Genomic DNA, 26,487 nt, shown 5'->3' with positions numbered 1-26,487 from the left:
CAGAAGAATAGCAAAAATAGCACCTTCTGTGGGAGCAATCCTGTGAACAACTACAATGAAATTCTGTGCTTACTTCCAATGGAAAACTGTATTTACCAAGTTAAGAATTGTTAGCTTCCTTTGCAATTTTGTTACTTATTTTAAATCAATAATTGTTAGTATTTTGTATTTTAAATTACAGCAACTGCTGAAAGACTTTGGGTTTCAGCAAGATAAAAAAAAAAGCCCCGTTTTTAAAAAAAGTCCCAACATGCTTACAAAAATTTGTTACTTATTCATTAACTTTCTATGGCTACCAGTGGTGAAATCCAAATTTTTTTTACTACTGTTCTGTGGGCGTGGCTTGGTGGCTGTGGCAGGGGAAGGATACTATAAAATCCCCATTCCCTCCCCACTCCTGGGGGAAGGATATTGCAAAATCTCCATTCCTACCCCACTCTGGGGTAGAGGTGGTATTTTCCGGTTCTCTAAACTCCTCAAAATTTCCACTACCGGTTCTCCAGAACCTGTCAGAACCTGCTGTATTTCACTCCTGTCCCTGGGTCACTTTAGCAGGCCAGGAAGGGCATAGATCTAAAGAGGAGGTGAATGAACTCACAGTCCTAAGGGCCTTGTTACTTTCTCATATCCAACAGGTTCAAACTGCTCCCAGGTACCGGTAATTGGGCAAGACTCCTTCCCAGGCATGTCCTCTGGACCTGCAACAAGATTGGCATCCAACTATAAGCAAATCCAAACAACTTGTCCAATAAATGCTGAGCAAACTCCTTTGTATGCCCCTGCAAGAATCCCCAAGCCCCCTTTACCCAAGAGGGCTTCTGTCACCCAAAAGAGGGCTACAGGGCAGCAATCTATGGACACAGTAAGAATTAAGTTGTTTTGAGACTTTGCACTCTTATCTTAGGGCTTAATAATAGCTTTGACTCATGTTTGGTTGAGTTCTTCTTTTGTTAAGTGCTAATGGTGGTCTAGACATTTCTCATTTTGTCTCCCTCTACTCCTTTGTGAATCATGGGAAGTGACATGAGTGGCTCCTCAAGAGGGGAAGGTTGCATGGATGTGTTACAATCCAATGCATCAGTTGCACTCTTACTCCAAGTAGCAACCAAGGCTTGGATAGACCACACAGCAGACCAACAGGGATAGCCCTAATTCTTTCTGAAAGTTATCTGGGTCCACCGGACACTGGAAGCAGACCATCTAATGGATCCAGCCTCTCTGCAGTGAATAATGTCACTAGAAAATTCCATGGAAATTAGGGCATGATCTTACCGTGACCAGGGAGACATCACGAGCTTCCCCGGTTTCAGATCACGTACTCACTGCTCCAAAAAGAACACCTAATCTGGAGGTTTGTTTGTTTTTTATGTTCACAATAATTTTAAAGACTTAATTCAAATTTTAATAATTGAATTGTGTCCTGCCATATTACTGAATTCTACTTGTGGAACGTTTTATCACTGGATGATGATCATTGTTTTAAATAATCAAAACCCACAGTAATCTTTCTGCCCTGAGATTTCGAATTCTGGAATATATATATATAAAGGCCATCCTTAGAAGGGAATCATATGAACACAATAAAGTAAAACTGCTGTTGACAGAACTGTAATAGTTAAGAAATACACCGATTTAGACTATTTTTATCTTTCTCAAGCATAATTACCCAATTTTCACTCATTCACACAAGTTCCACATTTGTGAAATTTAACATGATGCTCCAAAGGTCAACTTCCAAAGATCATGTTTTTTTATTCTCCCACCCCCTACATTCAACTCTGGACTATCCACAGAGAGACAAGAAAAAGGGTAAAGTTCTCATAGGCTGGGAAAACAGAAGAACAGTACACTTTAGACTGCAGGTGGGAGAATTGTTTCTGTAAATATAATGGAATATTAGTACATCAAGAAGACAAACTTGAGCTTGGACATCTCTGTGATGTGGCATTTCATTACATAACAGAACTTCACAAGTAGGGCCAGCTCAACTATCATTTGCTTTTGGAATGAAGTAGTAAATTAATGAGAATACTCTCTCTGTCCCCCAACTGTTCTTTCCCTTTTCCACTTCACACATTTTGATCTTCTGTTTCTCTGTCTTGGATATTATAACCATCCAAGATGAGGCTTCCTACATTTTTGCTCAGCTCTTTGCATATTATCATTGCCTCCTTCGGTTCCTTCAGCTCTGACCCCAAAGGAATTTAACCAGCATTGCAGTATTGCATGTCATTTGTTTTAAATAAGTGATTCTGAGCTTTTCCCAGTATTTTACCTACAAAAGTGGTGGGTGGAAAACTGTATATTGAAAGCATCAAATTAAGGGCAACCCAAGGATTTGAATAAATCTCTACTAGGTACTTTTCCATAAGAGTCACCCAGCATTTGTTTTACTGACTTGCCGGCTTTAGTGTAACCTTGTCCTTTGGTGACCTCTTTAGACTAGGATATTAAGCAGTTCTTTGTATAAAGGGTATGTCCTGCTTGGGTCATCACTATGCTAAAGTAGGACTAAGGAAACTGGGGTTCAAAACCCGAATTCACTCACTCTGATTAGCTTACCTCATAGAGTTCTTTAAGCAGAAATTGGGGGCTCATGAGCTTATTAAAGAAAAGGCAGGATATGTATATAATTAATTAATTGACACATCTGCTTTTTTTGTTAAATGAACAGATCATACTGTGATGACAACTGAATTAGAACTTATCCATCTTTTTGGCTGGTAAATACAATATAATGTGCTCGGGATGGTTCTTCTTATTCTGTTATTTGTGACTTGGTGTGCAATTATGCCAATGCTTGTATTAGTTTGAAGGATACTTTTTGCCAGCAAGAAAAGAACAGACTTGTCATCCATCTGCAGACAATGCAGAGGGATGAATTCTTAAAAGCTAATACCTGGGTAGACTAAAGCTACACTTTTCAAGGATGAAAATGGATTTTAACTGATGCTGCTTTGAATTAAACATTCACTTGTTCCTGCTTTATGAAGCCATTTTGGTGATATGAAATTGATGTCATAGCTTCCCCCCTTCCAATTTTTAAATCATCTTATAAATTTTTCAGTATTACAAAAAGATTGATCACCTGACAATGTGCAAATGTATTTAAATGTAAATTAATTGTTGAGTGAATACTATTGGATGGAAGGCCAGCTAAATCATTTTCAAAATGCATAACAACCCTAACAATAAGCTTTCATGATGGAGAAAAAACAGTTATCATAGTTAAACAAAGGAATGTGACTGTTCTGTACATTTATTTGGCTGCTAGCTACTAAAATCTGATTTGATGAAATACAGGTATGCTAAAGCTATTTCTATTGTTTTGACGGAACTAAATGCTATGGAGCGGGCTGTATGGCTCCAGCCAGATAATTAGTTTATTCAGCAACATTTAGATTTGCTCTAAAATTACATTAAAATATTCAATAAATAGAAACTAGCCAAGAATGCTTATAACAGAAGGGAGATGTGGGCACAGTGAAATTATCTCAGAGACAGTGCCAAAGCTTTCTGCAGAAGCTTCCCATATGGCATGGAGAAATGTCATTTTATATTTAACTGTGCAGTGATACAAAGCTCTTGTAGGCTGTTTCAGAATGAAATTAACAGAAAAAGATCCTTTGAGGCTAGGAGAGAGTCAAGAGAAGGAGATAAAGGTCTGTAGAGATCTGGCATCTTTCAGAGCTGATACAGTTTGAGGCTATAGTTTCCAAGGTCTTTTGAGAGGATCATTGAAAAATGTATGAGAATTCCTCAATAACAACAACAAAAAACCCAGTTTCCTAGAAAAGTAGCCTATATTCATGATGGCAAATCTATGGCACGCGTGTCGCCTGGCACATGTAGCGTCACCCGTTCCTCTTCCAGGTTTCTGGTGCGCATGCGCACGTAACGATCAGCTGGCCTTTGTGCGGCAGTGTGAAAAACCGGAAGAGCTGGTCTTCTGTTTTCCTGGTGTGAGCATGTGCGCCAGCCAGCTGATTGGCATGTGCGCATGCGTGGCAGGAACTGGAAGACTTGCTTGCCAGCGTGCATGCATGCGCCGGAAACCAAAAGTTATCCAGCCCGCAGATGCCCCCTGGGCAGCTCCTCTTCCTAATTGCAACCCTAAAAAGCGCACACGTGTGCGAAGTGCTCCCTTTTCGGCGCTTGGTGCCGCGTGTACTCCCTTTTCAACATTCTGTGCCAAAAAGATTCGCCATCACTGGCCTATATGAACTTCCCCTTCTTTGTTCCTGGAGAGGAAGCCAGGATAGGTTCTGAGAAGCTATGCTCATCCACATACAACTGGAACATTATAGCTAATCAAACACCCGAGCCAGTGATGGGTTCCTCCTGGTTCGGCCGAACCGGTTCTCTTTCTTTGGGAGCTGGGCCCTCCCGCCCGCCCCCACGTTATTCTGACCTTATATTTCTTCTTTTTTCGCCCAGCTGAGAGGTGCGGCAGAGCAGATTGCCGTACTCAGCTGGGCAGATTCGTAACGCGCTTGCGCAAAGAGCAAGTTTGGCGCACATGCGAGCAAAGTAAACCGAAGAGGCAATCGCGTGTGAAGCACGCGCACAAAGAGAACCGATAGTAAAGCCGGTTAGAACCCATCACTGAACCGAGCTTACTTGTCCACTGTTTTTGTTGTCATAGTTTCCCTTTCCCTGATATAGGATATAGGAACTCCAGAAGATTTTTTCTATATATTTTTATTACTGTCTATAAGGGGAGGAAAATTTGAGGCTTGTCTATATGAGTGCATGTCTATGTATGTGTGTATGTGTTAAATCCCTTCTGGGTTTCCCTGCAATGTGATCCCTTTCAAGCAACCCTTACCCAGTTATTCTGGAGCACAAAAGAAAGCGACAGATGCATAGCTTTATGCTTCTTTAACCAGTGTATATTTTGACATTCAGTTTCATGGAGAGAAATGGAGATGACCCCTTATTCACTCTTCACATTTGCATTTGCTTGCCAAGTTTGATTTTATGAAGGCAAAGAGCTGAGGATTTTATGAGAGAAGTGGAACCAAGCCATATGGCCTCTTCTCACTTTCCTCCTCTGCTTGAACTGTGGCTGGGTCACATTCATTAAAACAGGACATTTATTATCCTGTCTTTCAGCCTCAATAAGGATGCAATCAATAGTCACATCATTCAGCTTTAAGCCTGGTGGGCATGATTCCCTTGAAAGAGGAAAGTGAAAAGAAAACTCAAACTTTTCAACCTTATCTTGCTCTCTGGGGTTGCATAGAGTTATTTCTAAGGTTGGTTCATTTCCCAAAACTGAGGGAGGTGGGTTTGAAAATTAAAAAATAATTTGGATTGTAGAGCTTTTGGCGCTCCATCTGCTTCAAAGGGGATCTCCCAGATGTAAAAAAAAAAAAAGCCGTATTAAAGTTTTTTAAATGATTAAATAATTTAAAAGAACATTGATAAAATTTTAATTGGTTGTGACTTAAAATAGAGATATAAAGTAGGTTTCTGTGTTTTCTCTTGAGCTATAACTTATTCTTTCTAGCGCTTCTCTACAAGCCTTGGGGATAGTGGAGGGACATACATTCAATCTCAAACTATTATGACCTTATTTTTAAGTCATGATTTTTTAAAAGATATTATTACATAAATCTCTTGGCTTCCATAAAACTAGCTGCTTTGGATCCATTGCTCATAATCCATGGATTACTAGCATTTCGCAGTCCTCATAACACCAATCTGAAATATAACTTTTATTTTAGACTTTATAGAAGCCAGATAAAACACTTCCTCTTCCATGCTGGCCTTTAAAAATGAAAGTTTGAATCTGCATGTTGTATAGTAGGGTTTTCTTTGTCAATAGAATTTCTGTAGCACAAGGCTAATAAAAGCTGTACAGCTATTTTAACAGTCAGAATAGATAGCAACTGATTTTCCCTGTATCCAATTTTCTTTAATGCTTTGCACCCTTTACAATGTATAGTACAAGGCACACTTTCCTTCCCTCTCCTTCAATGCTTTCTTCAAGAAAAAATTCTATTGGAAATAATAGTATTGAACTTCCGTTTCCTGCAGGCAACAGTACAGAGAGGTGTATGAACACATGTAGAATGCAGATATACACATGTAGAAGTATCATTTGCAAGTAGATTTGACTTCTCCTATTCTTCAATTATTTCTTAGAAAAATGCAATAGTAGCTTGGAGGGGGATTTTTTTAGGCCAAGAAATTTGAGAGATAACCAGAGGCAGACCATCTGTAACAGATGATGTGTAGCTTCATGTATTTGATTGTCAAATTCTATTCTCCAATATTCTTGCTTTAAAAAGTGTTACTGTCATTCAGTTGAAATTTATCTTGCTATAGTTCAGGTCTATTTCATCTGCTCTGAGAAGCAACAAAGAAAAAGCCTTTGCTCTTTTCTACTGATCAATTCAAGTATTGGAGAAGTCAGAAGAATCTCTACAATAAGGAACTTTCTGCTCTTAACAGCACATAGAAATTGCTATAATTGCCTTCATTATAATTAGTTCCTCAGTAGCCTATCTCTTAACCCATTGAAGGTTTTGTAGCGCTCCTAATGAACGATGGGTCAGCAGTTAAAGACACTGAGCTTGTCAGCTGGAAAGCTGATACCCTGGTTCGAGACCTGAGCACTGCACTATGGGGTGAGTTCCCATTACTTGTCCCAGCTCCTGCCAACTTAGCAGTCTGAAAGCGTGCAAATGCAAGTGATAAATAGGTACCGCTTCAGTGGGAAGGTAGCAGCATTCTGTGACTCTGCATATAGTCATGCTGACCACATGATCATGGAAATGTCTTCAGATAACGCTGGCTCCCTTGGCTAAGAAATGGAAATGAGTACTATCCCTAGAGCTGGACACAACTGGGCAGGGGAAACCTTTACGTTTAATGAGTGATATATCAATTTTATAAATAGAATGAGACAACTCAAAGCTATATAACATAGCCAGCTTACTGAACCTAAGTAGTTCTGTTTGATGCCTGGGTTGGCTTTCTATATATTCCATACATTCCCAGAAGGTAAAAAAGGCACCAAATATATCTTCCTACTTATAAGGCTATCTTCCTGAAATTGTTTTTAAGATGTTTTTGCCCATCCCTGCAGCACTATTATCTCAGTGAAATTGATTGGCAGTAAAATAAATTAGAAAAGACAAAAGAAAACCCTTTTTCTCAGTGACTAATGTATGGAATTTGTTGCCAGGAGACGAGAAGTGGTGCCTTTCGAAAGTGTTAGGTTAACAAAGCTGGTAGTTAAGTGGAATTTCTGGTTAGTTGGTTTATTCATTAAAGGTATATATGTGCATGCATCATTCTCTCTTACTCTTACAAAGCCACGGAGATTTATAAAAGTTATAAAAATACAAAATAAAAAGATCAAATAGATAAACAGTTTTTTAAGAAAATGATAGAAATAGTATAAAAAATAATAACCTGGAGCAAGCATTAGGGATGAGGTCTTAGGGCTTAAAGTAAAAAACCACTGTAAACATGATTTTGTGAAGCACATGTAAAACATATCAGCTTTGCAGCTTAAGGTGTCATACAACTGACGTCCCTCAAGAGCCTAAATTTCCGTGAGGCTGAGTTCGGTGAAGATGCTCTTTTGGGATTGTTTACAGATTCTACCAGTTTCAAGTAAATGAACAATACAGCATGACTTTCTTGCTCTTCTTGTGGGCTTTTACGAAGCATCTGGCCAGCCAGTATTTAACAGAGAATACAGAGATAAATGGACCCAATGACTGAGGAAGCACAGATCCTTCTTGTGTTCTTTTGCACTAGTGTTAATTGTTATCCCTTTTCCTTCTCTCCCATTTGCTCCCCTATCGTGTATGACCGACTGCAGAAACAGAGGGATGAGGACTCGCCTGGGCTGTCTGTCTCACAAGTCAGACTCATGCAGCGACTTCACAGCCATCCTTCCAGACAAACCAACCCGGGCTTTGAAGTAAGTTGGGGCCTTTGTTTTCAGTGAGGGATATTTTTCTCCTTTAAAAAAAAAAAAAAAAATTCTTTGCCAAGGACCTACTGATTGACCATTTTCAGGAGACACAGGAGGAATCTTTAAAAAGATGAATCCTTAATGATTTTATGAGTGAGGATAAAAATAATATTTACAGATTTCCTTTCACCATAGCAAGCCTGGCTTCCTGTATACCATTTTCAACAAAACAATTGGCAAGGTGAAGGAATTTACCAAGATAGGGAGAAATGCAATAACTGGCAAGAAGGACATAGGGGGGAAAAATGGTATCAAAATGATGGGATGTGTGTGTAGGAATGCTCTCATACGAGTACTACAATTAAGTACTTGCATCAATAGGAGTAACTAAGTTGTTATTTGCATACTGATGTCATAATGCATGTGTCATCATTGTCCCCCCCTCCACACGCACAACCTAAATTCCAATGAAATAATAGTCTCAATCTATCCTTACCATTAGAGACTGAATGCTTTTAATGCCATTTTCCCACTGCTGTCCTCCATTATCTTCTAGAGCCCTTCAACCACTATTGTGCCAAAATAACAATAGTGAGGAGACTTATTTCAAGAGTGGCTGGGTGATCCTGCAAAGTTATTAAAAGTTTTTCATGGAGAGATGGCCTAGCAAACCATGCTTAGTTCAAGAATTGATTCAGAACTGAGATCAAAATTAATTCACCACGAAATCCACTCATTTATAATTTATAAAAAGCTAGTCATGGTAGGGATCTCTTCTTGTTCAACAATTGGGAGTCTGGAGCTTCTTGACTCTATTGAGTGTATATCTTCTGCCTATACCTGATATAGCAGAATAAGCTATCTGTAATATTATCCAAATTATTTCAGGTACATAATATGGATACATCAGATTTATAGAATTTTAAAAAAATATTTTAGGGCAATTTTTGAAGCTCTTGACTTTCCCTTTTTCTCCATAGAAGATTATCCACAGAAGAAGCTACCAGATGGGGAGATTCTTTTGATGTTCTCCTGACTCATAAATGTAAGTAGAAAAGCCTATCCTTTACATGAATTATTTGCCTTCATGCTTAAAAATGTGCCTCTAGTTTATTAATAAAGAATTACTGAGTAATTATACATGCAGCAGGAGAGGGATTCAGTTCTCTTAAAATCTGTGGTGGATTGGATACCATGGGGATTTTCTTTACATGGGTGAGTTTTAAATTGATTGTGACAAGTCCAGGAGGAAATAAATGTGACTCCCCCCCACCAACTTCAGTTGCTATTATTCTCAAGTGACAAAATGTATTTCAGATTTTTTTTTTAAAGCAGAGGTGGCCAATTTCATTTCAACCAGCTTTTATCAGCCATAGTGATTGTTTCCCCCCAGTTTACAGCCATTACAGCTATAAAAAAGTGATAGAAATTCCAAATCAGGAATGAAAAAATAAAAGATAGGGAAACCATGTTTATATATTATGTGCTATGTGCATTTCCTTAGCCCTAGTTTTTACATAAACGAGCTAGGGAAAGGAAGCAGAATGCAGCTTATAGAATTATTTCCAAAGTCTTAATTATAGCAAGGACTAGTGGTCACATGTTTGGGAAGGAGAAGGAGGAAGAATACAGATCAAAATTGAGAAGGTGGGGACATTCGGACTCCCTACCTCTCTCATTGAGGGATTTTTAAAAAAAATTCTTCTCCTTGCAACTCTCAACTTTCCATTTTCAAACTTGATCTTCCTTTGGTCGGGGTTTCCACCAACATCATATTTAGTCCTATTCTCTTAATTTTGGGGAGAGTTATCTTACTGATGGACAGGAAGGTGGACAATTGAACAGATAGTGACTTGAGTGCCTTTATAGAATGTATTTCCAACTTTTTGTGGGATGCTCTGGTTACCTACTGTGGAATTTTCCTCTGCAGAGAGAAAGAGTGATTAACATAAAATGATTAGGTGAGTTTCCATGGTTGAAGGTGCACTGGAACAGGGTGTCCCCAGTATAAACCAGCACTTTTTGTCACCAAACCAGAATGGTCTTCCTTTTTTCGCCACACTCAGATCCGATTCATCTTTCTTTGGCAGCTCAGCTGACTGTGGCTGAGTTATTGTGGCTAAGTTGTTTTGGAAGAGGAACTATTTTAAAACCAGGACTAACAGAGCTCCAGTCTCACCTTCCCTGTCACAGATCACTCTTTATTCCAGTATTTCTGAATCGGCAAAATGAAGAGATAATATATTGATTTCCAGCTGTATTTAAAGGATGCAAGAGTGAATTCTGGCCCCAACCTACCTATGCTATCCATACTGACCCCAACCCATCTATACTGCAAATCTCTCTTTGAGATGTCACCCTCTTATTTGGTCAGACATAATAAATAAAACCTCTTAGGGAATTTTAATCAACCCTTCTTTCTCCTGAATATAGTTGTCAAGCTTTGGGAAACTTTATAGCATAATGGCATGTCATGCAACAATTTTTGCTGAAAATAACATTAGAGACCTAAAAGAGACGTATGCTATTTTTCAACAGTAACCCCACATGTTCTAATTATTGGCTAGAGAGGAACGTCCCCTCACATCATGAGTCTTGTTCCCTCTTTTTATTCCCATCTTAACAAGGAGTTTTGGGATTTTTCAGAAGTATCTAATAAGTTAATTAAAATGAGTGGAAATTGGGCATTCAGATCGCTAAGGTAGGCTGCAGATTTCCACCCACAGCATTGTTTAGTATGAAAAGCTATTTATTTCAAATGGCGCACAATATAATTTATGTTCAGCAAGAAAAACCTACAATCTGCCATTTCCATATAATTTTATTTGAATCTGTGAAGCCATATAATCAACTTGCTTTGTGTCATTTATAACCAACCTATTATCCCAGTGGTAGTCATGAAAATATTATTTTGATACACTGACATATTTCAACATATCAACATATTTGCTGATATTATACACATGGCTGTAATTTTTATGAACCTACCACATATCTTAGCTAACCGTAGTTAGATTGTTAACTTATTTCTTTTAAAGAAATATTTGATTTTGATTTTGTTTAATGTTTGGTATAGTAGTTAAGGCACCAAGGAACATGAATTCTAGTTTCACCATAGGCACAAAGCCACCTGGCTGATTTTGAGCCAGTCGTTTCTCTCAGACCTAGGAAGCAGGTGTCTTCCAAAAACCTTGTCAAGTAAACTGCAGAGACTTGTCTAAGCAGTCATCATATACATATTAAGACTATTTTCAACAAAGTAATCATAAAAATAAAGGAAATAGCCAATTAGTAACATGAAGGATATATATACTAATTAGCTGCTTGCTTTATATTTATGGTTGCTTTAAACTTGTTGAAAATAGTTTTAATGATTATGGGTTTTATGCTTTTTAGATCTTATAAATGGCTTTGACTAATTTTATGAGAAAGGGGAATCATGGCATGTCAATGATCTGAATAATAAATAATAGATATACTTTGTCATTGGACATATGAAAAGCATAGAAGAGGATTTTTGTGTAGGAAAAGTGGTTATGTCAACTTGACTAAACCATGTATCCTTGCAAAGTAAATTGAAAGCCAGAAAACATTTGGAAGCAACTCAGATAGACACCTCACTAATTCACAGAAATATAAGGAGAAGGAATAGAATAGAATAGAATTTTTTATTGGCCAAGTGTCATTGGACACACAAGGAATTTGTCTTGGTACATATGCTCTCAGTGTGCATAAAAGAAAAGATATGTTCATCAAGAATCATAAGGTACAACACTTAATGATAGTCATAGGGAACAAATAAGCAATCAAATCATTTTAGGAAACTGTCAATATAAATCGTAAGGATACCAGCAACAAGGCTAGTCATACAGTCATAAGTGGGAGGAGATGGGTGATAGGAACTATGAGAAATGCAGACGTAGTAACTAGTTTGACAGTGTTGAGGGAATTATTTGTTTAGCATAGTGATGGTGTTCAGGAAAAAACTGTTCTTGTGTCTAGTTGTTCTGGTGTGCAGTACTCTATAGCGTCATTTTGAGGATTTGAAACAGTTTATGTCCAGGATGTGAGGGGTCTGTAAATATTTTCACAGCCCTCTTTTTGACTCGTGCAGTATACAGGTCCTCAAAGGAAGGCAGGTTGGTAGTAATTGTTTTTTCTGCAGTTCTAATTATCCTCTGAAATCTGTGTCTGTCTTGTTGGGTTGCAGAACCAAACCAGACAGTTATGGAGGTGCAGATGACAGACTCAATAATTCCTCTGTAGAACTATATCAGCAGCTCCTTCTGAAGTGTAGCACAATAAGTTTTGCAAGATTCTGTTATTATAGCCACTATCAATAAAGTGGTTTTAGCATACCTGTGGAGTTGATTTCATTGTCTAGTCTACTTCATTGGGCCGACGTGAATCTTGCAAGTCTCATTGTGCTGCACCTCCCTTTCTTTTTTCTGTGGAATAGGGAGATGTCTGTCTGAGCTGCTTCCAAATGTTATCTGGACATTGTGGACTTAAAAAAAATGTTTTAGCACCTTTTGCCTACGCAACAGCTTTTGCATATCTCTATCAAGGTCATCTTCCTTACTGTCTACAAGAACATGCTGAATTAATCCCATCTACTTGTAACTAAGGCTTGTGTTATTATATTGAGATCTGTAACTAAGGCACGTGTTATTATAGTCAGAACTGAGTTTATTGAGAATAGAGGCAGCTGGATTACCAGTCTTTATAAGGGTGCAGCTGCACAATTGTAAAATGAGTTCAGAAGTATTCTCAGATGCATACCTCATTCCAACAGGTTAAACAGTGTCAAAAACTACAGGTCTGGGAGGGCCAGGAGCACCAATAATTTCTTTTATCAAATCCCAGTGCATTCACTTTTAACGAGCCCATTATCACCCCGAGAGACAGTTCAGAAGATCAGTTTCTATGTAGCTGGAAAATAGAAGAGGAGAGTTGGCTGGAAGAAATGCTCAACCCAGAAGTAATTTTATTGTTTTGAAAAGAGGAGCATCACTGCAGAAGTGAAGAAAGCCTCATCAGATTTAAAGGATTTCATGTGATCAGACAGGGAGCGCTCACTTCCTAAAAATCTCTATTTGACCTGATAATAACTGAATTAGAGAATCAATCTTCTGATTCAGTTTCTTGTCAGTTTCTTATTATTGACTCCCTCCTTTATTTCAACTAAAGATTGTCTCAAGGTTTGAACTGTTGGGAAGCAATCAGCTTTAGAAAATTACAAAAAACACTATCCATAAAAATTTAAAGAAGGAAGTTACTATACATCATTAGTAATGTCATAGCAGTAATTTTTTTTTTATTTGTATCCTGCCTTTATTTTTACAAATAAGGCAGCAAATATCTTCCTCCTCCTATTTTCCCCACAATAACCATCCCTGGAAGGTGAGTTGGGATAAAACAGATAACTGGCCCAAGGTCACCCATGTTTCTCTATGTTTCCTAAAATATCACCATGTCATCTGCAATTTCTTTGAAGACTCTTCTATATGATTTTTTCTGATCCTAAGGACTTAAACACAGTTATAGTAACCATCTTTTTACTTACCTTGAATACCTCTCTCTCCTTTTGTCAATCATTTTGCTTAAGTCCACTTGAACATGTCATTTGGGGAGAAGATTGAAGTAAAGTATGAGATAAGGAGCTCTTCTCTCTGTTACTTTTTTCTGTCCTACCATCTTCTCATGGTTCACTTTTTTCTTGAAACCAAGATGAGGCAACTTTCTTCTAGGAACCAATGCTGCAGCTTCCAAACTGATCTACCCTGAGCTCCATACTTGCTGCTGGTGTTTCTCTCAACATCATATTTGATCTTGTTCTGTTATGTTTTTGGAGAGTCATCCAGCTCTTGGAGAAACACATGGACTGCCAAGTCCTAAGCCTTTTACATCTTTCTAATTATAAATAATATGTATATGTGTATGTATAAATACACACCCACACACCATTAGGTTGAATTGAATAAAAATAATCCTGTTAAGTTTAAAATATAACTCAGTTTGGAACTTGGAGGGAAAAATTCCAATGAGAGACAATTTCTTGTGATTTTACCAAGCTCTGGAGTAGTTTTTCACCTGTTTGGTAAATGTTTGCATTCCAAAAATCAGTTGAAAAATGAGTGCCTACATATTAAATAGAAAATCCCTCTTGAACACAAGAGGTCAGACAAAACTGAAAGATACACCAGCATTTCCTATGCTAGTGTTTCTATTATTAAAATTACAGCATTAGACTTCCTCTAAATAGAAACAACTCACTGGGACTCCATTTCAAACATTACTTCTTTACCATTTGATGTCTTCATAAACTGCCAATGACAGTTCAGGAAAACAACATTTGGGTTGTTTCTCTTCCAGCTTATTTTAATAATGCCTCAGCTTTTCCTCAATTAATTGGAAATGGAATAAAGAAAGCTTCCACTCATGGACTATTTTGTGTATGCCTTTAAGTCAGCCCATACAGTTTTCTTGGCAAGATGTTTAAGAGTGGTTTCCTTCATCTTCAGAGAATAACTGGTCCAAGTCACGTAAAGGACTTCATGCCTAAAGTGGAACTAGTTACTAGAACATATGCTCTCCTGTTTTCTGGCTTGGCATTATATCAAACTGGTTCCCACATGTACAATGATTTTATATCATTCAGTCCTGAACAATATCCCGCTACAACATTTACTCATATGTAGATTAAACTCAGTAAAAGTTCTCAAGTTTTGTTAATTAAAAAAAACCCCTCTACTACCAAGTTCAGCCTGCTTAGTGTTTCCTGTTGAGAATTGGTGGGGATTATTGATATATTTGTTTTAATTATTGGACAGTATTTCTGGGTGTTATTAAAATGACAGTTTGTCTTCCTACAAGAAGTAGGATTACCAATTTCCTCTTCTTTTTATAGAGGAATACTATTTTGCTGTAAACAATTGCATGAAGAAACAGTAACAATGAATGGAAAGCAATAACAAAGCCCGTTTTCCATGTTGGAACAGAAATAGATGTTGGAGCTATTAATAGCTTTTTAAAAAAATGATAAAATCAAGTTTGATTCCTGGTGATTACATTGACACATAATTAGCTCTTCTGTGCTAATTGTCTACCTGTGCTCAATAGGAAATGGGTTACATTCATAAATAGAACAATTTTAATTAAAGGTCACAGATATTTAAAAGCTTCAAAAGTTTTGTGCCATTTTTAAGCACACATTTAAGCAGGTTACCACTACAGTTACGTTTCATTATTTTTTTTAAAAAAAATGAAAAAATATGGGAGAACAGCACAAAATACTCTGTAAAATATGAGTGCACAAAGAATAGCAGTTCCTGACAAAATTGCTGGACTTTGAAGTCCCTTCTCTTTGCTAAGCACAGCATGAGTAAAGATTATTAGGTTTGAAATAATAACAAAGCTGTATCTGCAGCAATTGACTAATAAAGACCATTTCATATATACTAGTTATAATCTGATATTTCTGACATTGAGATGAATTTGTCACAGTGAATCTATTCTCCTTTGCTGTGAGTTGTTATCTTCCCTGTGGCCATATCATTGATGTGAAGTCTCTTACTTTAGATACTAAATCTCAAAAGTGGGAGGAAAATAGAAAGGGAATTGCTCCTAGAAAGGAAGGGAGGAGAGCTGAAATGGCAGAGAGATAGAACAAACTTGTTTTCCTTGTCCGGTTGTTAAGAATATATTTGGCCAAACAAATGAAGATTTCTTTCGACAAGTTGCTGGGATAGGCATAAAAAAAACAGTATAGCTCACGCTACATCTCTTCAAGGCTAGCTGTGTTTTTTCCGGGTCATAGTGGGATGAATCTATCCTCAAATCCACAGCCTGACGACAACTTACTGACATTGAGAAAAATCCTGATTGGAATTGTTTGGCTTTGCTGCAGGGAGATTTCCCCTTTTCTCATCCTTCCTGTTCAACTTGGCAATGCTGGACATTCCTAGTAGCCTCCAGTTTTTCTGAACCCAAATTTTTAAACTTTTCTATGCAGTTGCCAGGTTTAAAAAAAGGAACACTCTAAAAAAGATACAGTCAAATACCAATCGCAGGGCTCTGGTTGTTGTTTTTGTTTTAAATAACTGATTAGTTAAAAATGCCAAATCACATTTAAAGGTTTATTTATGAATGTAGATAAAGGACCAAAGTACCCATTTTTAAAAAATCAGTTGTCTTGCCCCTTTTACAGATAAGGTGGGGGCGGGGGGAGAGAGACTTCATTTTTAAATCAAAACCAGGCCTACAGAAATGAGCAGCTAAATTGTCTTTGCCTTTGCAGCCTCAAATAAATTTCTTTTAGCTCAGCTCCAATAGCTGAGAAGAAAAGGACTTGAAATGACAAGGCATGGATATTAAGGCCAATGTGAGGATTATTAAGGCCCCCTCAGCATTCTGGGGAGAAAGAAATAAGCTTCTTGTATATGAGACGGGGTAACTGATCCATTGCTCTGTTTCAGTCATACACAGTTCCAGAATTCTAAATCCTTTGGGAATAGAAAAGGTTCATGGTTGCAAAAATTATCCTTATCATGTGAGGGACTGGGCGGAAGTGTGTGCTCTAATTGTATCACCATTGCCTTTTCCTTCCTGGAATGCCTGGATTAATTCATGAAAGTCACCTTGGAACTTCCTGTTTTTTCACTGGCTGCTGTTTAGACTGGCAAAGAAGCTCACAATCCCAGAGACAGAATCAAGCGTGCTATTTTAAATATGTGTTTATGTGAGGGAAGTTGTCAACTTTAATCTGCTAATGGAGTGACAGTTGCACAGTCTGCATCAGTGTTTCTCAACCGTGGCAATTTGAAGATATGTGAACTTCAACTTCAGAATTCACCAGTCAACCATGAAGACTTGTGGACTTCAAATTCTTGGCTGGGGAATAACGGTAGTTGAAGTCCACACATCTTCAAATTGCTGAGATTGAGAAACTCTGGTCAAGATAACAGAATAACAGAGTTGGAAGGGATTTTGGAGGTCTTTTAGGGAAATCCCTGCTCAAGCAGGAAACCTTTTAACATTTCAGACAAATGGACGTCCAGTATTGGAGCACCCACAACTTCTGGAGGCAAGTCGTTTCACTGATCAATTGTTCTCACTAACAGGAAATTTCTCCTCAGTTCTAGGTTGGTTCTCTCCTTGATTAGTTTCCATCACCATCTCTGCTGAGAGCCTTGGGGGCAGGTAATGTTCCCACCCCAGCTAAAATGCTGAGGTGACTATGAAAGTGTTGCTGTTCTTTTGTAAATACCTTCTGCTTTTATCTTTCATGAAAGACTTCTGCAGTTTGGTATTTTAATAAGGCAGACTATCAACTGTTTAGAAATACAGGACAAGAGAGCAGGGCAGTAAAAACATGTCTGCATGACCTGAGGAGAAAGGATCCTCCCAAATCATTTCCAGCTTTCTTAAATTGTATTTTCAGCTTTTTGCTAAAGAAGTCACGTTAACAGAAAGGTTATTTTTGTCTCTTGAAAATGATTTTCTCTTCCTTCACTTATCCCATCCATACAGATTCCATCAATTTCTTTATTCTTGCCATTCCTAGCACATACAGGGCAGATGGTTGGGAATGAAGGAGATCATTTGGGAAAGACAGGCAACTAAAAACAACATTTCATTTTTGAATGAACTGATAAAAAGCTGAAAAAGTCATTGTTAAAGCAGAAAAAAGATGTTATCAGACTTCATCAAGCAGAATATCACGCCTATACATTCATCAAGCCATTTCTCAGCTTAAAAAGAAAGATGGGGAATATTTGGCTCATTTCAAGAAAGTGAATATTGTGGAATATTCAGAAGGATTGAGCACCATTCTAAGTATCCATATTTATTGCAACAATCATTGGGTGCCTCTTTTACAAGAAAATAAATGGAAAGCAAAGGTTTTTTGTACAGAAGTTGAAAGCTACAAGGCAAGAAGTCCTAGGGGATTTGATCTGCTGGTCAGTTTGAGTAAGTCAGGGAGGTACTTGTCTGTGTACCTGGGGTTGTTTCTACTGCTTGGCAAAAGGACCCTTTCAAAAGTTGCAGGAGTTCATGCTAACAGAGAGAGAATCGTCAGGAAAGTTTCCCTGATTGAGGATGGATTTTCTACATTGCAGTTCCCTTGTAGAGGCTGCCTTGTACTATGAACTGTGAGCAAGGCTTCTATCCTTTGATTCAGATAGGATTGCAGGGCCTTTGAAGGTAGGGTGGGTTAATTTGTGCCCAATGGAATTAGACAAAGAAAGAAGCTGGATTTGGTCCTGAGAACGTCCAAAAAGATAAGGAGGAAAAAGGATGCACCCTTCATTTTGTTTGTTAGATTTATTTTCTCCAGCACAGTGGACAAATGTCAAGAGTGATTGTCTTACAATAAATACATGATGATGGTGGCCATTTCTGTCCTTTGCAGACATCAACTTAAATTTTTTGGAGCTTCAAATAGAGCTTCAGTTACTGCAATCACATTCCAGGGACAGAGGAACAAACTTTTGGGAGCAATTATTCTTGTGAACCTCCCTTCCTCAGACTTTGACTGGAACAGCGAAACCATAGATTGAACGGTTGGCCAATCCTTTTTTTTTTAGAGAAAGAGAAAGGGGGAGAGAAGGGGAGGGAGGGAGGGAGACAGAGAGAGAGAGAGGAGGGGAGGGAGAGAGAGAAAGGGAGGGAGGGAGAGATTGTATGGGAACCTCGCTACATCCTGTTTCTTCTAATTTTAGTAAACTTGAGATTTTATCATCAGCCCAAAGGTTAATCCAAAATTCTAAGTCACTGTTGCCCCCTGAGGTTTACAAAAATCATAGGACTGATTATTCTGGCCCAGCATCAAAGAAAAGGTATAGCAACTATTCAAACCCATACAATACATCCTATTCTCCACTTTTCCTTGTTTGTATCTAATAATTGTTATATGTTAAATGGTATAAGGTTTCCTCCTTGAGGAAGGGCTTGGACTAGAAGACTTCCAAGAAGACTTCCAACTCTGTTATTCGGTTATAATTATAATAATTGTTATAATACGGGACAGATGACATGATTCTCATCACTCATAATTCACTGATGGCTTCTTGCATGTTAATGAGAACCCATCCTACAGAATCCTCTTTCAATTAGATGAAGGCATATATGCAAAATATGCAGTCTCATCCAGCAGGGAGAAGATTAGGATTGGGGGGTGGGGGAGGGGGAAAGAAGAAGACTAGCTTTCAAAAGCTGCGAGAAAAAAAGAGAATAATGAAACAAGTTCCCAGGAGTCAAGCTCTTTTTTCTTAAGATGTTTTTTTTTTATATAATCCCAGAATAAACCGAGGATGGGAAGTCAGCCAGGGGTCCGTATCGGATCTCCTACTTCCAGCCTCTTAGTCTGCCCTCTGACGTCCCCAAATTGCTTTCTGAAGCAAAGAGAGGTTTTTTTTCAGTCTATCAAACATGGGAAAGTATTCCTCTTTTTTTCAGCCTCTGCTCAACTCCTCACGTCCTCTGGCAAGCTGTCTAGCTGAGAAACTCCAAATTATGTAAGGATGCTGGAAAACAGAGCGCCAGAAAAAAAAGGGGGGGACAACGATGACAATACATGAAACATTATGAGAAAATATTGTAATTGTGATCATTAATTATTATAGCATCAACTATTATTAATAATTACAATTACAATATCTTCTCATAATGCTGGGCAACAAAATTCTTTTTTCTTTTAAATCTGTTTGATGAAATGCCTATGTATATATACACACACCTACAAATATACACACATATATTAGAAATTATCTCAAAGGAGAAGAAAACTTTAGAAAAAGTTGAAAAAAAGTAGCAAAGGATTGTGTATGAATGCCCTTTATACATTTCCCTCCCCCACCCCCGGAAAAAAACTGAAGTATCACAGGATTCCCAGAGTTCAATTAAATCTCAAGGGCAAACGTGACAGTAAGGCTCCCACTGGGAGCTTTTTTTTTCTTTTTTCTTTTAACAACAATGTTTCATGGCAGATAATTCCCTTGGGAAACAATTGGAGAATTTCTCCTTTCCTAAAGTAATTTAAATCAGCCTCTAAATTTGGAAGAGCATTTCAAAATCCCATTTATCTCCTGCCCAAATTATTTATTCTTTTTTAAAACATCCCAAGACAATTAGAAAATGATGCTGGGTGAAAGTCAGACTGCTTCATTCCTGGTTCCTTATTAAAGTCAAAATGTTGTTCTCCTGTGATTGCCAGAATCTGGAATGTCAGAAACATGTTAAGTAGCTACAGATAGTCCTCGACTTGCCACAGTTTTGTTTAATGACCATTCAAAGTTACAACGGCACTGAAAAAAGCAACTTATGACCGTTTTTCACACTTATGACCATTGCAACAACTCCATGGTCACATGATCAAAATTCAGATGCTTGGCAACTGGCTCCTATTTATGACGGTTGCAGTATCCCGGGGTCATGTGATCCCCTTTTTGCGACCTTCTGACAACAAAGTCAATGGGGAAAAAGAATCACTTAACAACCATGTAACTAACTTAACAACTGCAGTGATTCACTTTAACAATTGTGGCAAGAAAGGTCGTAAAATGGGGCAAAACTCACTTAACAAATGTCTTTCTTAACAACATAAATTTTGGGCTCAATTGTGGTCGTAAGTCGAGGACCACCTGCACTTGTATCACCTGATGAACTACACGCATTGGTTGATTCTCAATCCTCAAGGAAGCAGTATTAAATTTGATCTGCACAAAAAGAAGGCCTAGTGGTTAGGGCACCAGGCTAGAAACCAGGAGACTGTGAGTTCTAGTTCTGCCTTAGGCAAGAAAGATGACTGGATGATTTTGGGCCAGTCACTATTTTTCAGTCCAACTCATCTCATAGGGTGGTTGTTGTGGAGAAAATAGGAGGATGAAGGAGTGTAAGGTATGTTTGCCGCCTTCAGTTATTTATAAAAATAATAATAGTGGAATATAAATAAATAAAATAAATCATATTTCAACAAAAAAAACCCCACCTTCAGTATCCACAATTTCCACAGAGATAAAATATTGCTAACTGTATTTCAAAATACTATTAGAATTTCAAAACAAGCAGGTATTTAGTGACAAAATGAAGATAAGACTGAATTATCTTACCACGTGAGAGAGAATTGCATATTGACAGAATCCGAACTGTGGAGATTTGGGAACTCATTTGGCAGTTACTAAGTAAGCCTCCCACTTTCCTGAGCCTAGCAAAACAATCATTATTTCGCATTTATTATAACATCACATTTAGAAGTTGGCAAAGCTAAGCCCAAAAGCTATTTGTAGTCATAATTCAACTCACTTGAGCTTCATGATCAGACAGAGGAGCCTTCTAAAAGAGGAAAGAAAAAATATATATTATTCACTCAAGGTTTGAAAGAAGATTGAATACAAGGGATTATTTGCCTTCCTCTGCAGTTTCTTTGAGTAAAGGAAGAGCAGGGATAAATGCCAGCTTCACATCATTTTCCATAAGTAGCAGGGGTGGCCACCTAAAGTGAAGAACTTCTACCTGTAAAGCTCTCTACTTGATTTAGCATAGTGATTTTCCAGAGCCATTACTCCCAGGAAGAATCTTTACTTACAGAAGAGGTTGTCCATTCCATTTTGGTGGTCATAGAGGGTAAAATGAAAAAATGGGTCTATTGCTCAATCTCTTAAATCTCTTAAAGAATCAATCCCAAATCTTCTTGAGACATGTAGAATGAGTTACGTCCAGTAAGAGGGGTCACTTCAGGCATTTACAAAGCCAGTATCAGAACATACTGGTTTCATAAGTGCCTGAAGTGGCCCCTTTTACTGGGGGTAACTCATCCCTCAAGAAGACTTAGGATTTGTTCTTTCTGGCTGTGTTTACATATTGTGCTAAGAGAGCCAGAGTGATGGCTATGGTGTTGGGATTTAGACCAGGAAGATCAAGGTACAAGTTCTCATTTGAACATGGAGCTCACTCAATGACTCTGAGCCAGTTATTTTCACTCAGCCCAACCCATCTCACAAAAGATGTTATTAAGCGATAAAACTAAAGAAGACTCCAGGTAGGCTATCTTGCACTTAAAGAGAAAAGGTGGGATGTAAATTCAATGAATATATAAAATAACAAATAAAATTAGTATTATGGCTAACTGAACACACTAGATTCACCTAATATACTGAATCATTGGCTAAGCACATTGGCTGGCCTGGCATAATGCACTGAGCAACAAACAAGCCAATCTCAGCTTCCGAAGTGATAAATCTATGTAATTTCAGATAAAGAATGATAGGGTTTACTGCCTCTTCTGTGTAATAACAGCAACAATCAGACTCTCTGCTTTCTGGGTGGATATGTTTTGTTGTTTGCAGAAGCCCCACTTATAACCCGCAGTTGTACAGTCCAAATATAGGTTGACTACCTCTGGGAGAAATCAGTTGAATCACAACTAATTTATTTTAATAGAAAATCAGTAACTATAGTATTTTGAGAGGCAGAATTTCTTAGAACCTGCTGAACAGGAAATGCAAACACTATTATTAAAGGCCTATTTTTCTATTGCTCAAAATATCACAGTTTTCAAGCACTAAAGAAGTAAGGACACTAACATCACTACCTGTAGCCAGCAGCAAATCTCTCTCCCTCTCCCTCTCCCTCTCCTCCTCCCTCGTTAGTTTAAGGATTGGAATAAAGGTACTTGTTTTTAAACACAATGGGAATCAGAAATACTTTATAAATAATCATTCAGATTCAGAGATTATCCAGGTACAATATTCCATTCAATCACAATCTTCATTTCATCTTTTGAGATGTTAGATTTTTAATTGTCTATGGGTTTTAGTTGGGATGTTTTAAATTTTGGGCCAAAGTTGTGTAATTCTTTTAAAAATTTTAAATTTTGTATTGGAATGTTTTTTTATTTTTGGCTGTGCACCGCCCTGAGTCCAGCAGGAGAAGGGCGGTATACAAATTTAATAAAATAAAAATAAATAAATAAATAAATAAATAAATAAATCTTATTTTGATCTTCGATCCAATTATGTTTCTCAAATGGTAACCTATTTCAGTAAGATACTCATGTTTGTTTTTCTGGTACGATACATTCCTCAGAAAGACACAACAGGATATTGAAGTGGTAGCGTGGGTTGTATTCGACCATTTCTGATTTGATTCTCTAGCTATGGCCTGAATGGAAGATTTGATTAAACAGATGTTGCTATTCACTTTCACTACAGACAAAGAGGAAGTGACTCACTAATGGGATTCCCTTGACTGGTAGTGTTGGCCTCATCAAGCACCTTCAACGGAAACCTTCAGGGTGAAATCCCTGCCAAGCCTATGTTGAAGTTCCAGTTTTAAAACAATGGTGGGAAGGTTCTGGCCTATGCCTAGAATAGTGGAAATTGTTGGAAAGGAAATGCATGTTCCGGTATAGTGAAACCTGCAGTGAGCTAGGGTAGAAAAGTGGGAGTCAGCAGGATCTACTTCCCCTTCTCAATGCCTTTCATCCAAGAGAGCAGAGATAGATTTCTCTCTCTCCAAGAATGCCCAAATACTATACTTGGCTTTTCCATGAATACTTTTTTAATGTTTGCAAATAATGTGCTTAAGGATTATCGTGATCTCTCATTGGAAAGGGCAAGGAACCATTTTGGACAATAGGCTTCTGTTTGTTGCAGGCTAACATCACGGTGCGCTGACTACCCCACAGAAGCAGAATACCATTTCAACTGACTCAGTGCTTACCATGATGTCTAATATCTTTTATAATTACATTTATCATGAAAGCAATAATACTGAAATGGCCATAATTATTGTCTTGTAAATGGAAGATTGCTGGTTGAAATCTGTCAGAAACTTTTAAAAACATTGTTTTTCTCCCCCACCCCCACTCCTCTTTGTATTTTTAAAAAGGTTTCCTAGCAGTGCACAATTTGATTTTCCCAGTCACTTGAAATACAAGAGTTTCAACCACAGTTCACAAATAATCCAGAGATAATTTAGACTATTAGGAAGTTGAGGGTCATGCCTTCATACCTCAATTGATGTGAAAAATGATGAAATAGTATACCAGTGGACTTAGTTAAAAAAAAACCCACTCATATGTACAAAAGGAAAAGTAAGAAGTTCAGGGAGTAAGCACTAAGTGTGGATATGTCCATGCTCCCAATTATTAGCAATGTGGACTGAATCATATTGAATTGCTAATTTCTATTGTTTTACTCTGCAATCATTGATTCATGCAAGGATGCCACAATAGAAAATAGCAGCCACCTTTATTTCTGAACCATATTAAAATATTTTTGCCAGATGGAGTGGCTGCATTTCGTGCCTTTCTGAAGACAGAATTCAGTGAAGAAAACCTGGAGTTCTGGCTGGCATGCGAGGAATTCAAGAAGATACGATCAACTACCAAACTAGCTACCAAGGCCCACCGGATTTTTGAAGAATTTATTGATGTGCAAGCACCGCGAGAGGTTAGCAGATGCAAGGCATGGATAGCTGAGAAGGATATGACTGGGAACTGAGGGTGCTCCTCTTGAGTTCATCAAATGTAGTACTTCAGCATTACCTTTAGGGCTGAGGATCAGTGGTGGGTTCCTCCCGGTTCGGTCCGGTTCGGCTGAGCTGGTAGCGGTGACGATATGATGTCACCGAACCAGTTCTCTTTGTTCGGGATCTGGGGCCCCCCGCCCCCCCGCCCCTCCGTCCCCCTACTGCATTATTCTTACCTTTTATTTGGCCCCACCCCCAATCTATTTGCTGCCTCCCGAGTCCCAGCTGATTGGCTAGAAGGAAAAAAACTGTTTAAACTCTTGCCGTGGGGCTTCAAAGGGCCGACCTACGGCTGATCAGTGTTAAAAGGCGCAGTGGTGGTAGACCAGTGCGCTCGAAAAACAAATGGGTAGACTGGTGCCTCCAAAACAAATGAGTAGACCGGTGCCTCCAAAAACAAATGGGTAGACCAGTGCCTCCAAAAACAAATGGGTAGACCGGTGCCTCCAAAAACAATTGAGTAGACCGGTGCCTCCAAAAACAATTGAGTAGACCAGTGCCTCCAAAGACAAATGGTTAGACTGGTACAGCTCTGCAAGCAGTTAAAAGCCTGGTAGACCAGTACCTCTGCTAAATCCTAAAGAATTGTCACATGACCATCAAACCATGCCCACAAAATAAGCCACGCCCACAGAACCGGTAGTAAAAAAATTTAGAACCCCCCCCCCACTAAGGATCCTTAAAGTTCTGTGGTATTACTGTGGCAACTGAAGAAACCATGATCACTCTGATGATGGCTCAGTCATCTTTGAATAAACTGCACTACACCTAAAGTGTCTTTAAAATCATATTATTCTGAATATTTGAAGAAAACAAATCCAAGGATATATGCTTGCCTTCTCTGCATATCACTTTATCCACACAGCCCTGTGAAGTGTGTTAGATTTTGAGATAATCACTGCCTCACAGTCACTACGTTTCATGGTGAAAGGGAAGGATAGGAAATAATTGTGATTAATAATTATTTTCATACACAGACTGTTGTTTACAAAAATTGTAAGTTGGTAATACAAGTAGTCAATATTCTGTAATGTCATCAATACGTCAGCAAGCCTGATATTAGATTCATTGTTTAGATGAAAACAAAATATTTGTTTCTGACTATGTAACAAAACTGCTACATTCAAATGAAAGAAATAGGAAAATAATTATTTTATATACATTATTTTTATGTTTTTCTCTCCTTAGGTAAACATAGACTTCCAGACAAGAGAAGAGACAAGAAGGAATCTAGAAGAACCATCACCATCATGTTTTGACCAAGCCCAAGGGAAAATTCACAGCCTTATGGAAAAAGACTCTTATCCCAGGTTCCTGAGGTCCAAAATTTATACAGACCTGTTGTCTCAAACCCAGAGGAGGCTCAGCTAGGGCAGGGATCAGGAGGAGGAGTGTCCTCCTTAGACACCACAAGCTTCTTGCACTAGCCACATCCATTTCTATGTGTGATGTTAAATTCATTTTCTTACAACAGCAATAGAAGGAGGAGAAATGGAAGAAGCATGGAGAAATTGAGTTGTGTACATGGATAAAACATTTCACAGTATGAATCCAGTGCTGTCTTTGGATCCTCATCGTTCTATGTATGCATGTCCATATTTTAAGTGAAGACCATGCATATGTATAGCAGTAAAATCCTTAGTCCAACCCTGATAGAAGCTTCTAGCATATTCCAATATATCTGGACAAATCAATGAATTGAAGTAAAAGTAGAGTTAAGAACAATGATCATATTGGACTATTTTCTGAAATGTTGCTGGAAGGAAAGCATGTCAGAGAATTATAGTTGTATTTAACATCTCCAATCTGTTTGTTTGAGGTTGCAGCTTCTGGTATTTCCAGCAGCCCAAACACATCCAGTGGGGACTGAACTGGGGAGAGCGATTTTGAATGAACATAAAATGATATTGCCAATTGTTGTTTCCAAATAATTCAGGTTCATATAATTTCAGTTTATAGGCTAGAGATAGAAAAACCCACAGACCTCCAGATGTCTGAGCATCCTTTACGATGGTGAC

At 38.1% G+C, this 26,487-nt stretch overlaps 1 protein-coding gene across 1 annotated transcript in view; it reads left to right on the top strand.

The window, feature by feature from the left end:
- Positions 1–25,840, top strand: part of RGS8 (regulator of G protein signaling 8) — a 30,043-nt gene extending 4,203 nt beyond the window's left edge. Inside the window, exons 3-6 of the mRNA XM_070939270.1 lie at positions 7,841–7,942; positions 8,917–8,981; positions 24,224–24,390; positions 25,658–25,840. Of these exons, the coding sequence (XP_070795371.1) occupies positions 7,841–7,942; positions 8,917–8,981; positions 24,224–24,390; positions 25,658–25,840 (517 nt within the window). The remainder of the gene's footprint in view (positions 1–7,840; positions 7,943–8,916; positions 8,982–24,223; positions 24,391–25,657) is intronic.
- The last annotated feature ends 647 nt before the right edge of the window (positions 25,841–26,487 follow it).

This window comes from Pituophis catenifer, unplaced genomic scaffold (genome assembly GCF_029215685.1).
Source record: "Pituophis catenifer annectens isolate HBS135680 unplaced genomic scaffold, rPitCat1.0.hap2 SCAF_3, whole genome shotgun sequence".
NCBI lineage: Eukaryota > Metazoa > Chordata > Lepidosauria > Squamata > Colubridae > Pituophis > Pituophis catenifer.
The sequence above is the reverse complement of the archived record's forward strand: the minus strand, read 5'-3'. Positions and strand labels throughout refer to the sequence as shown.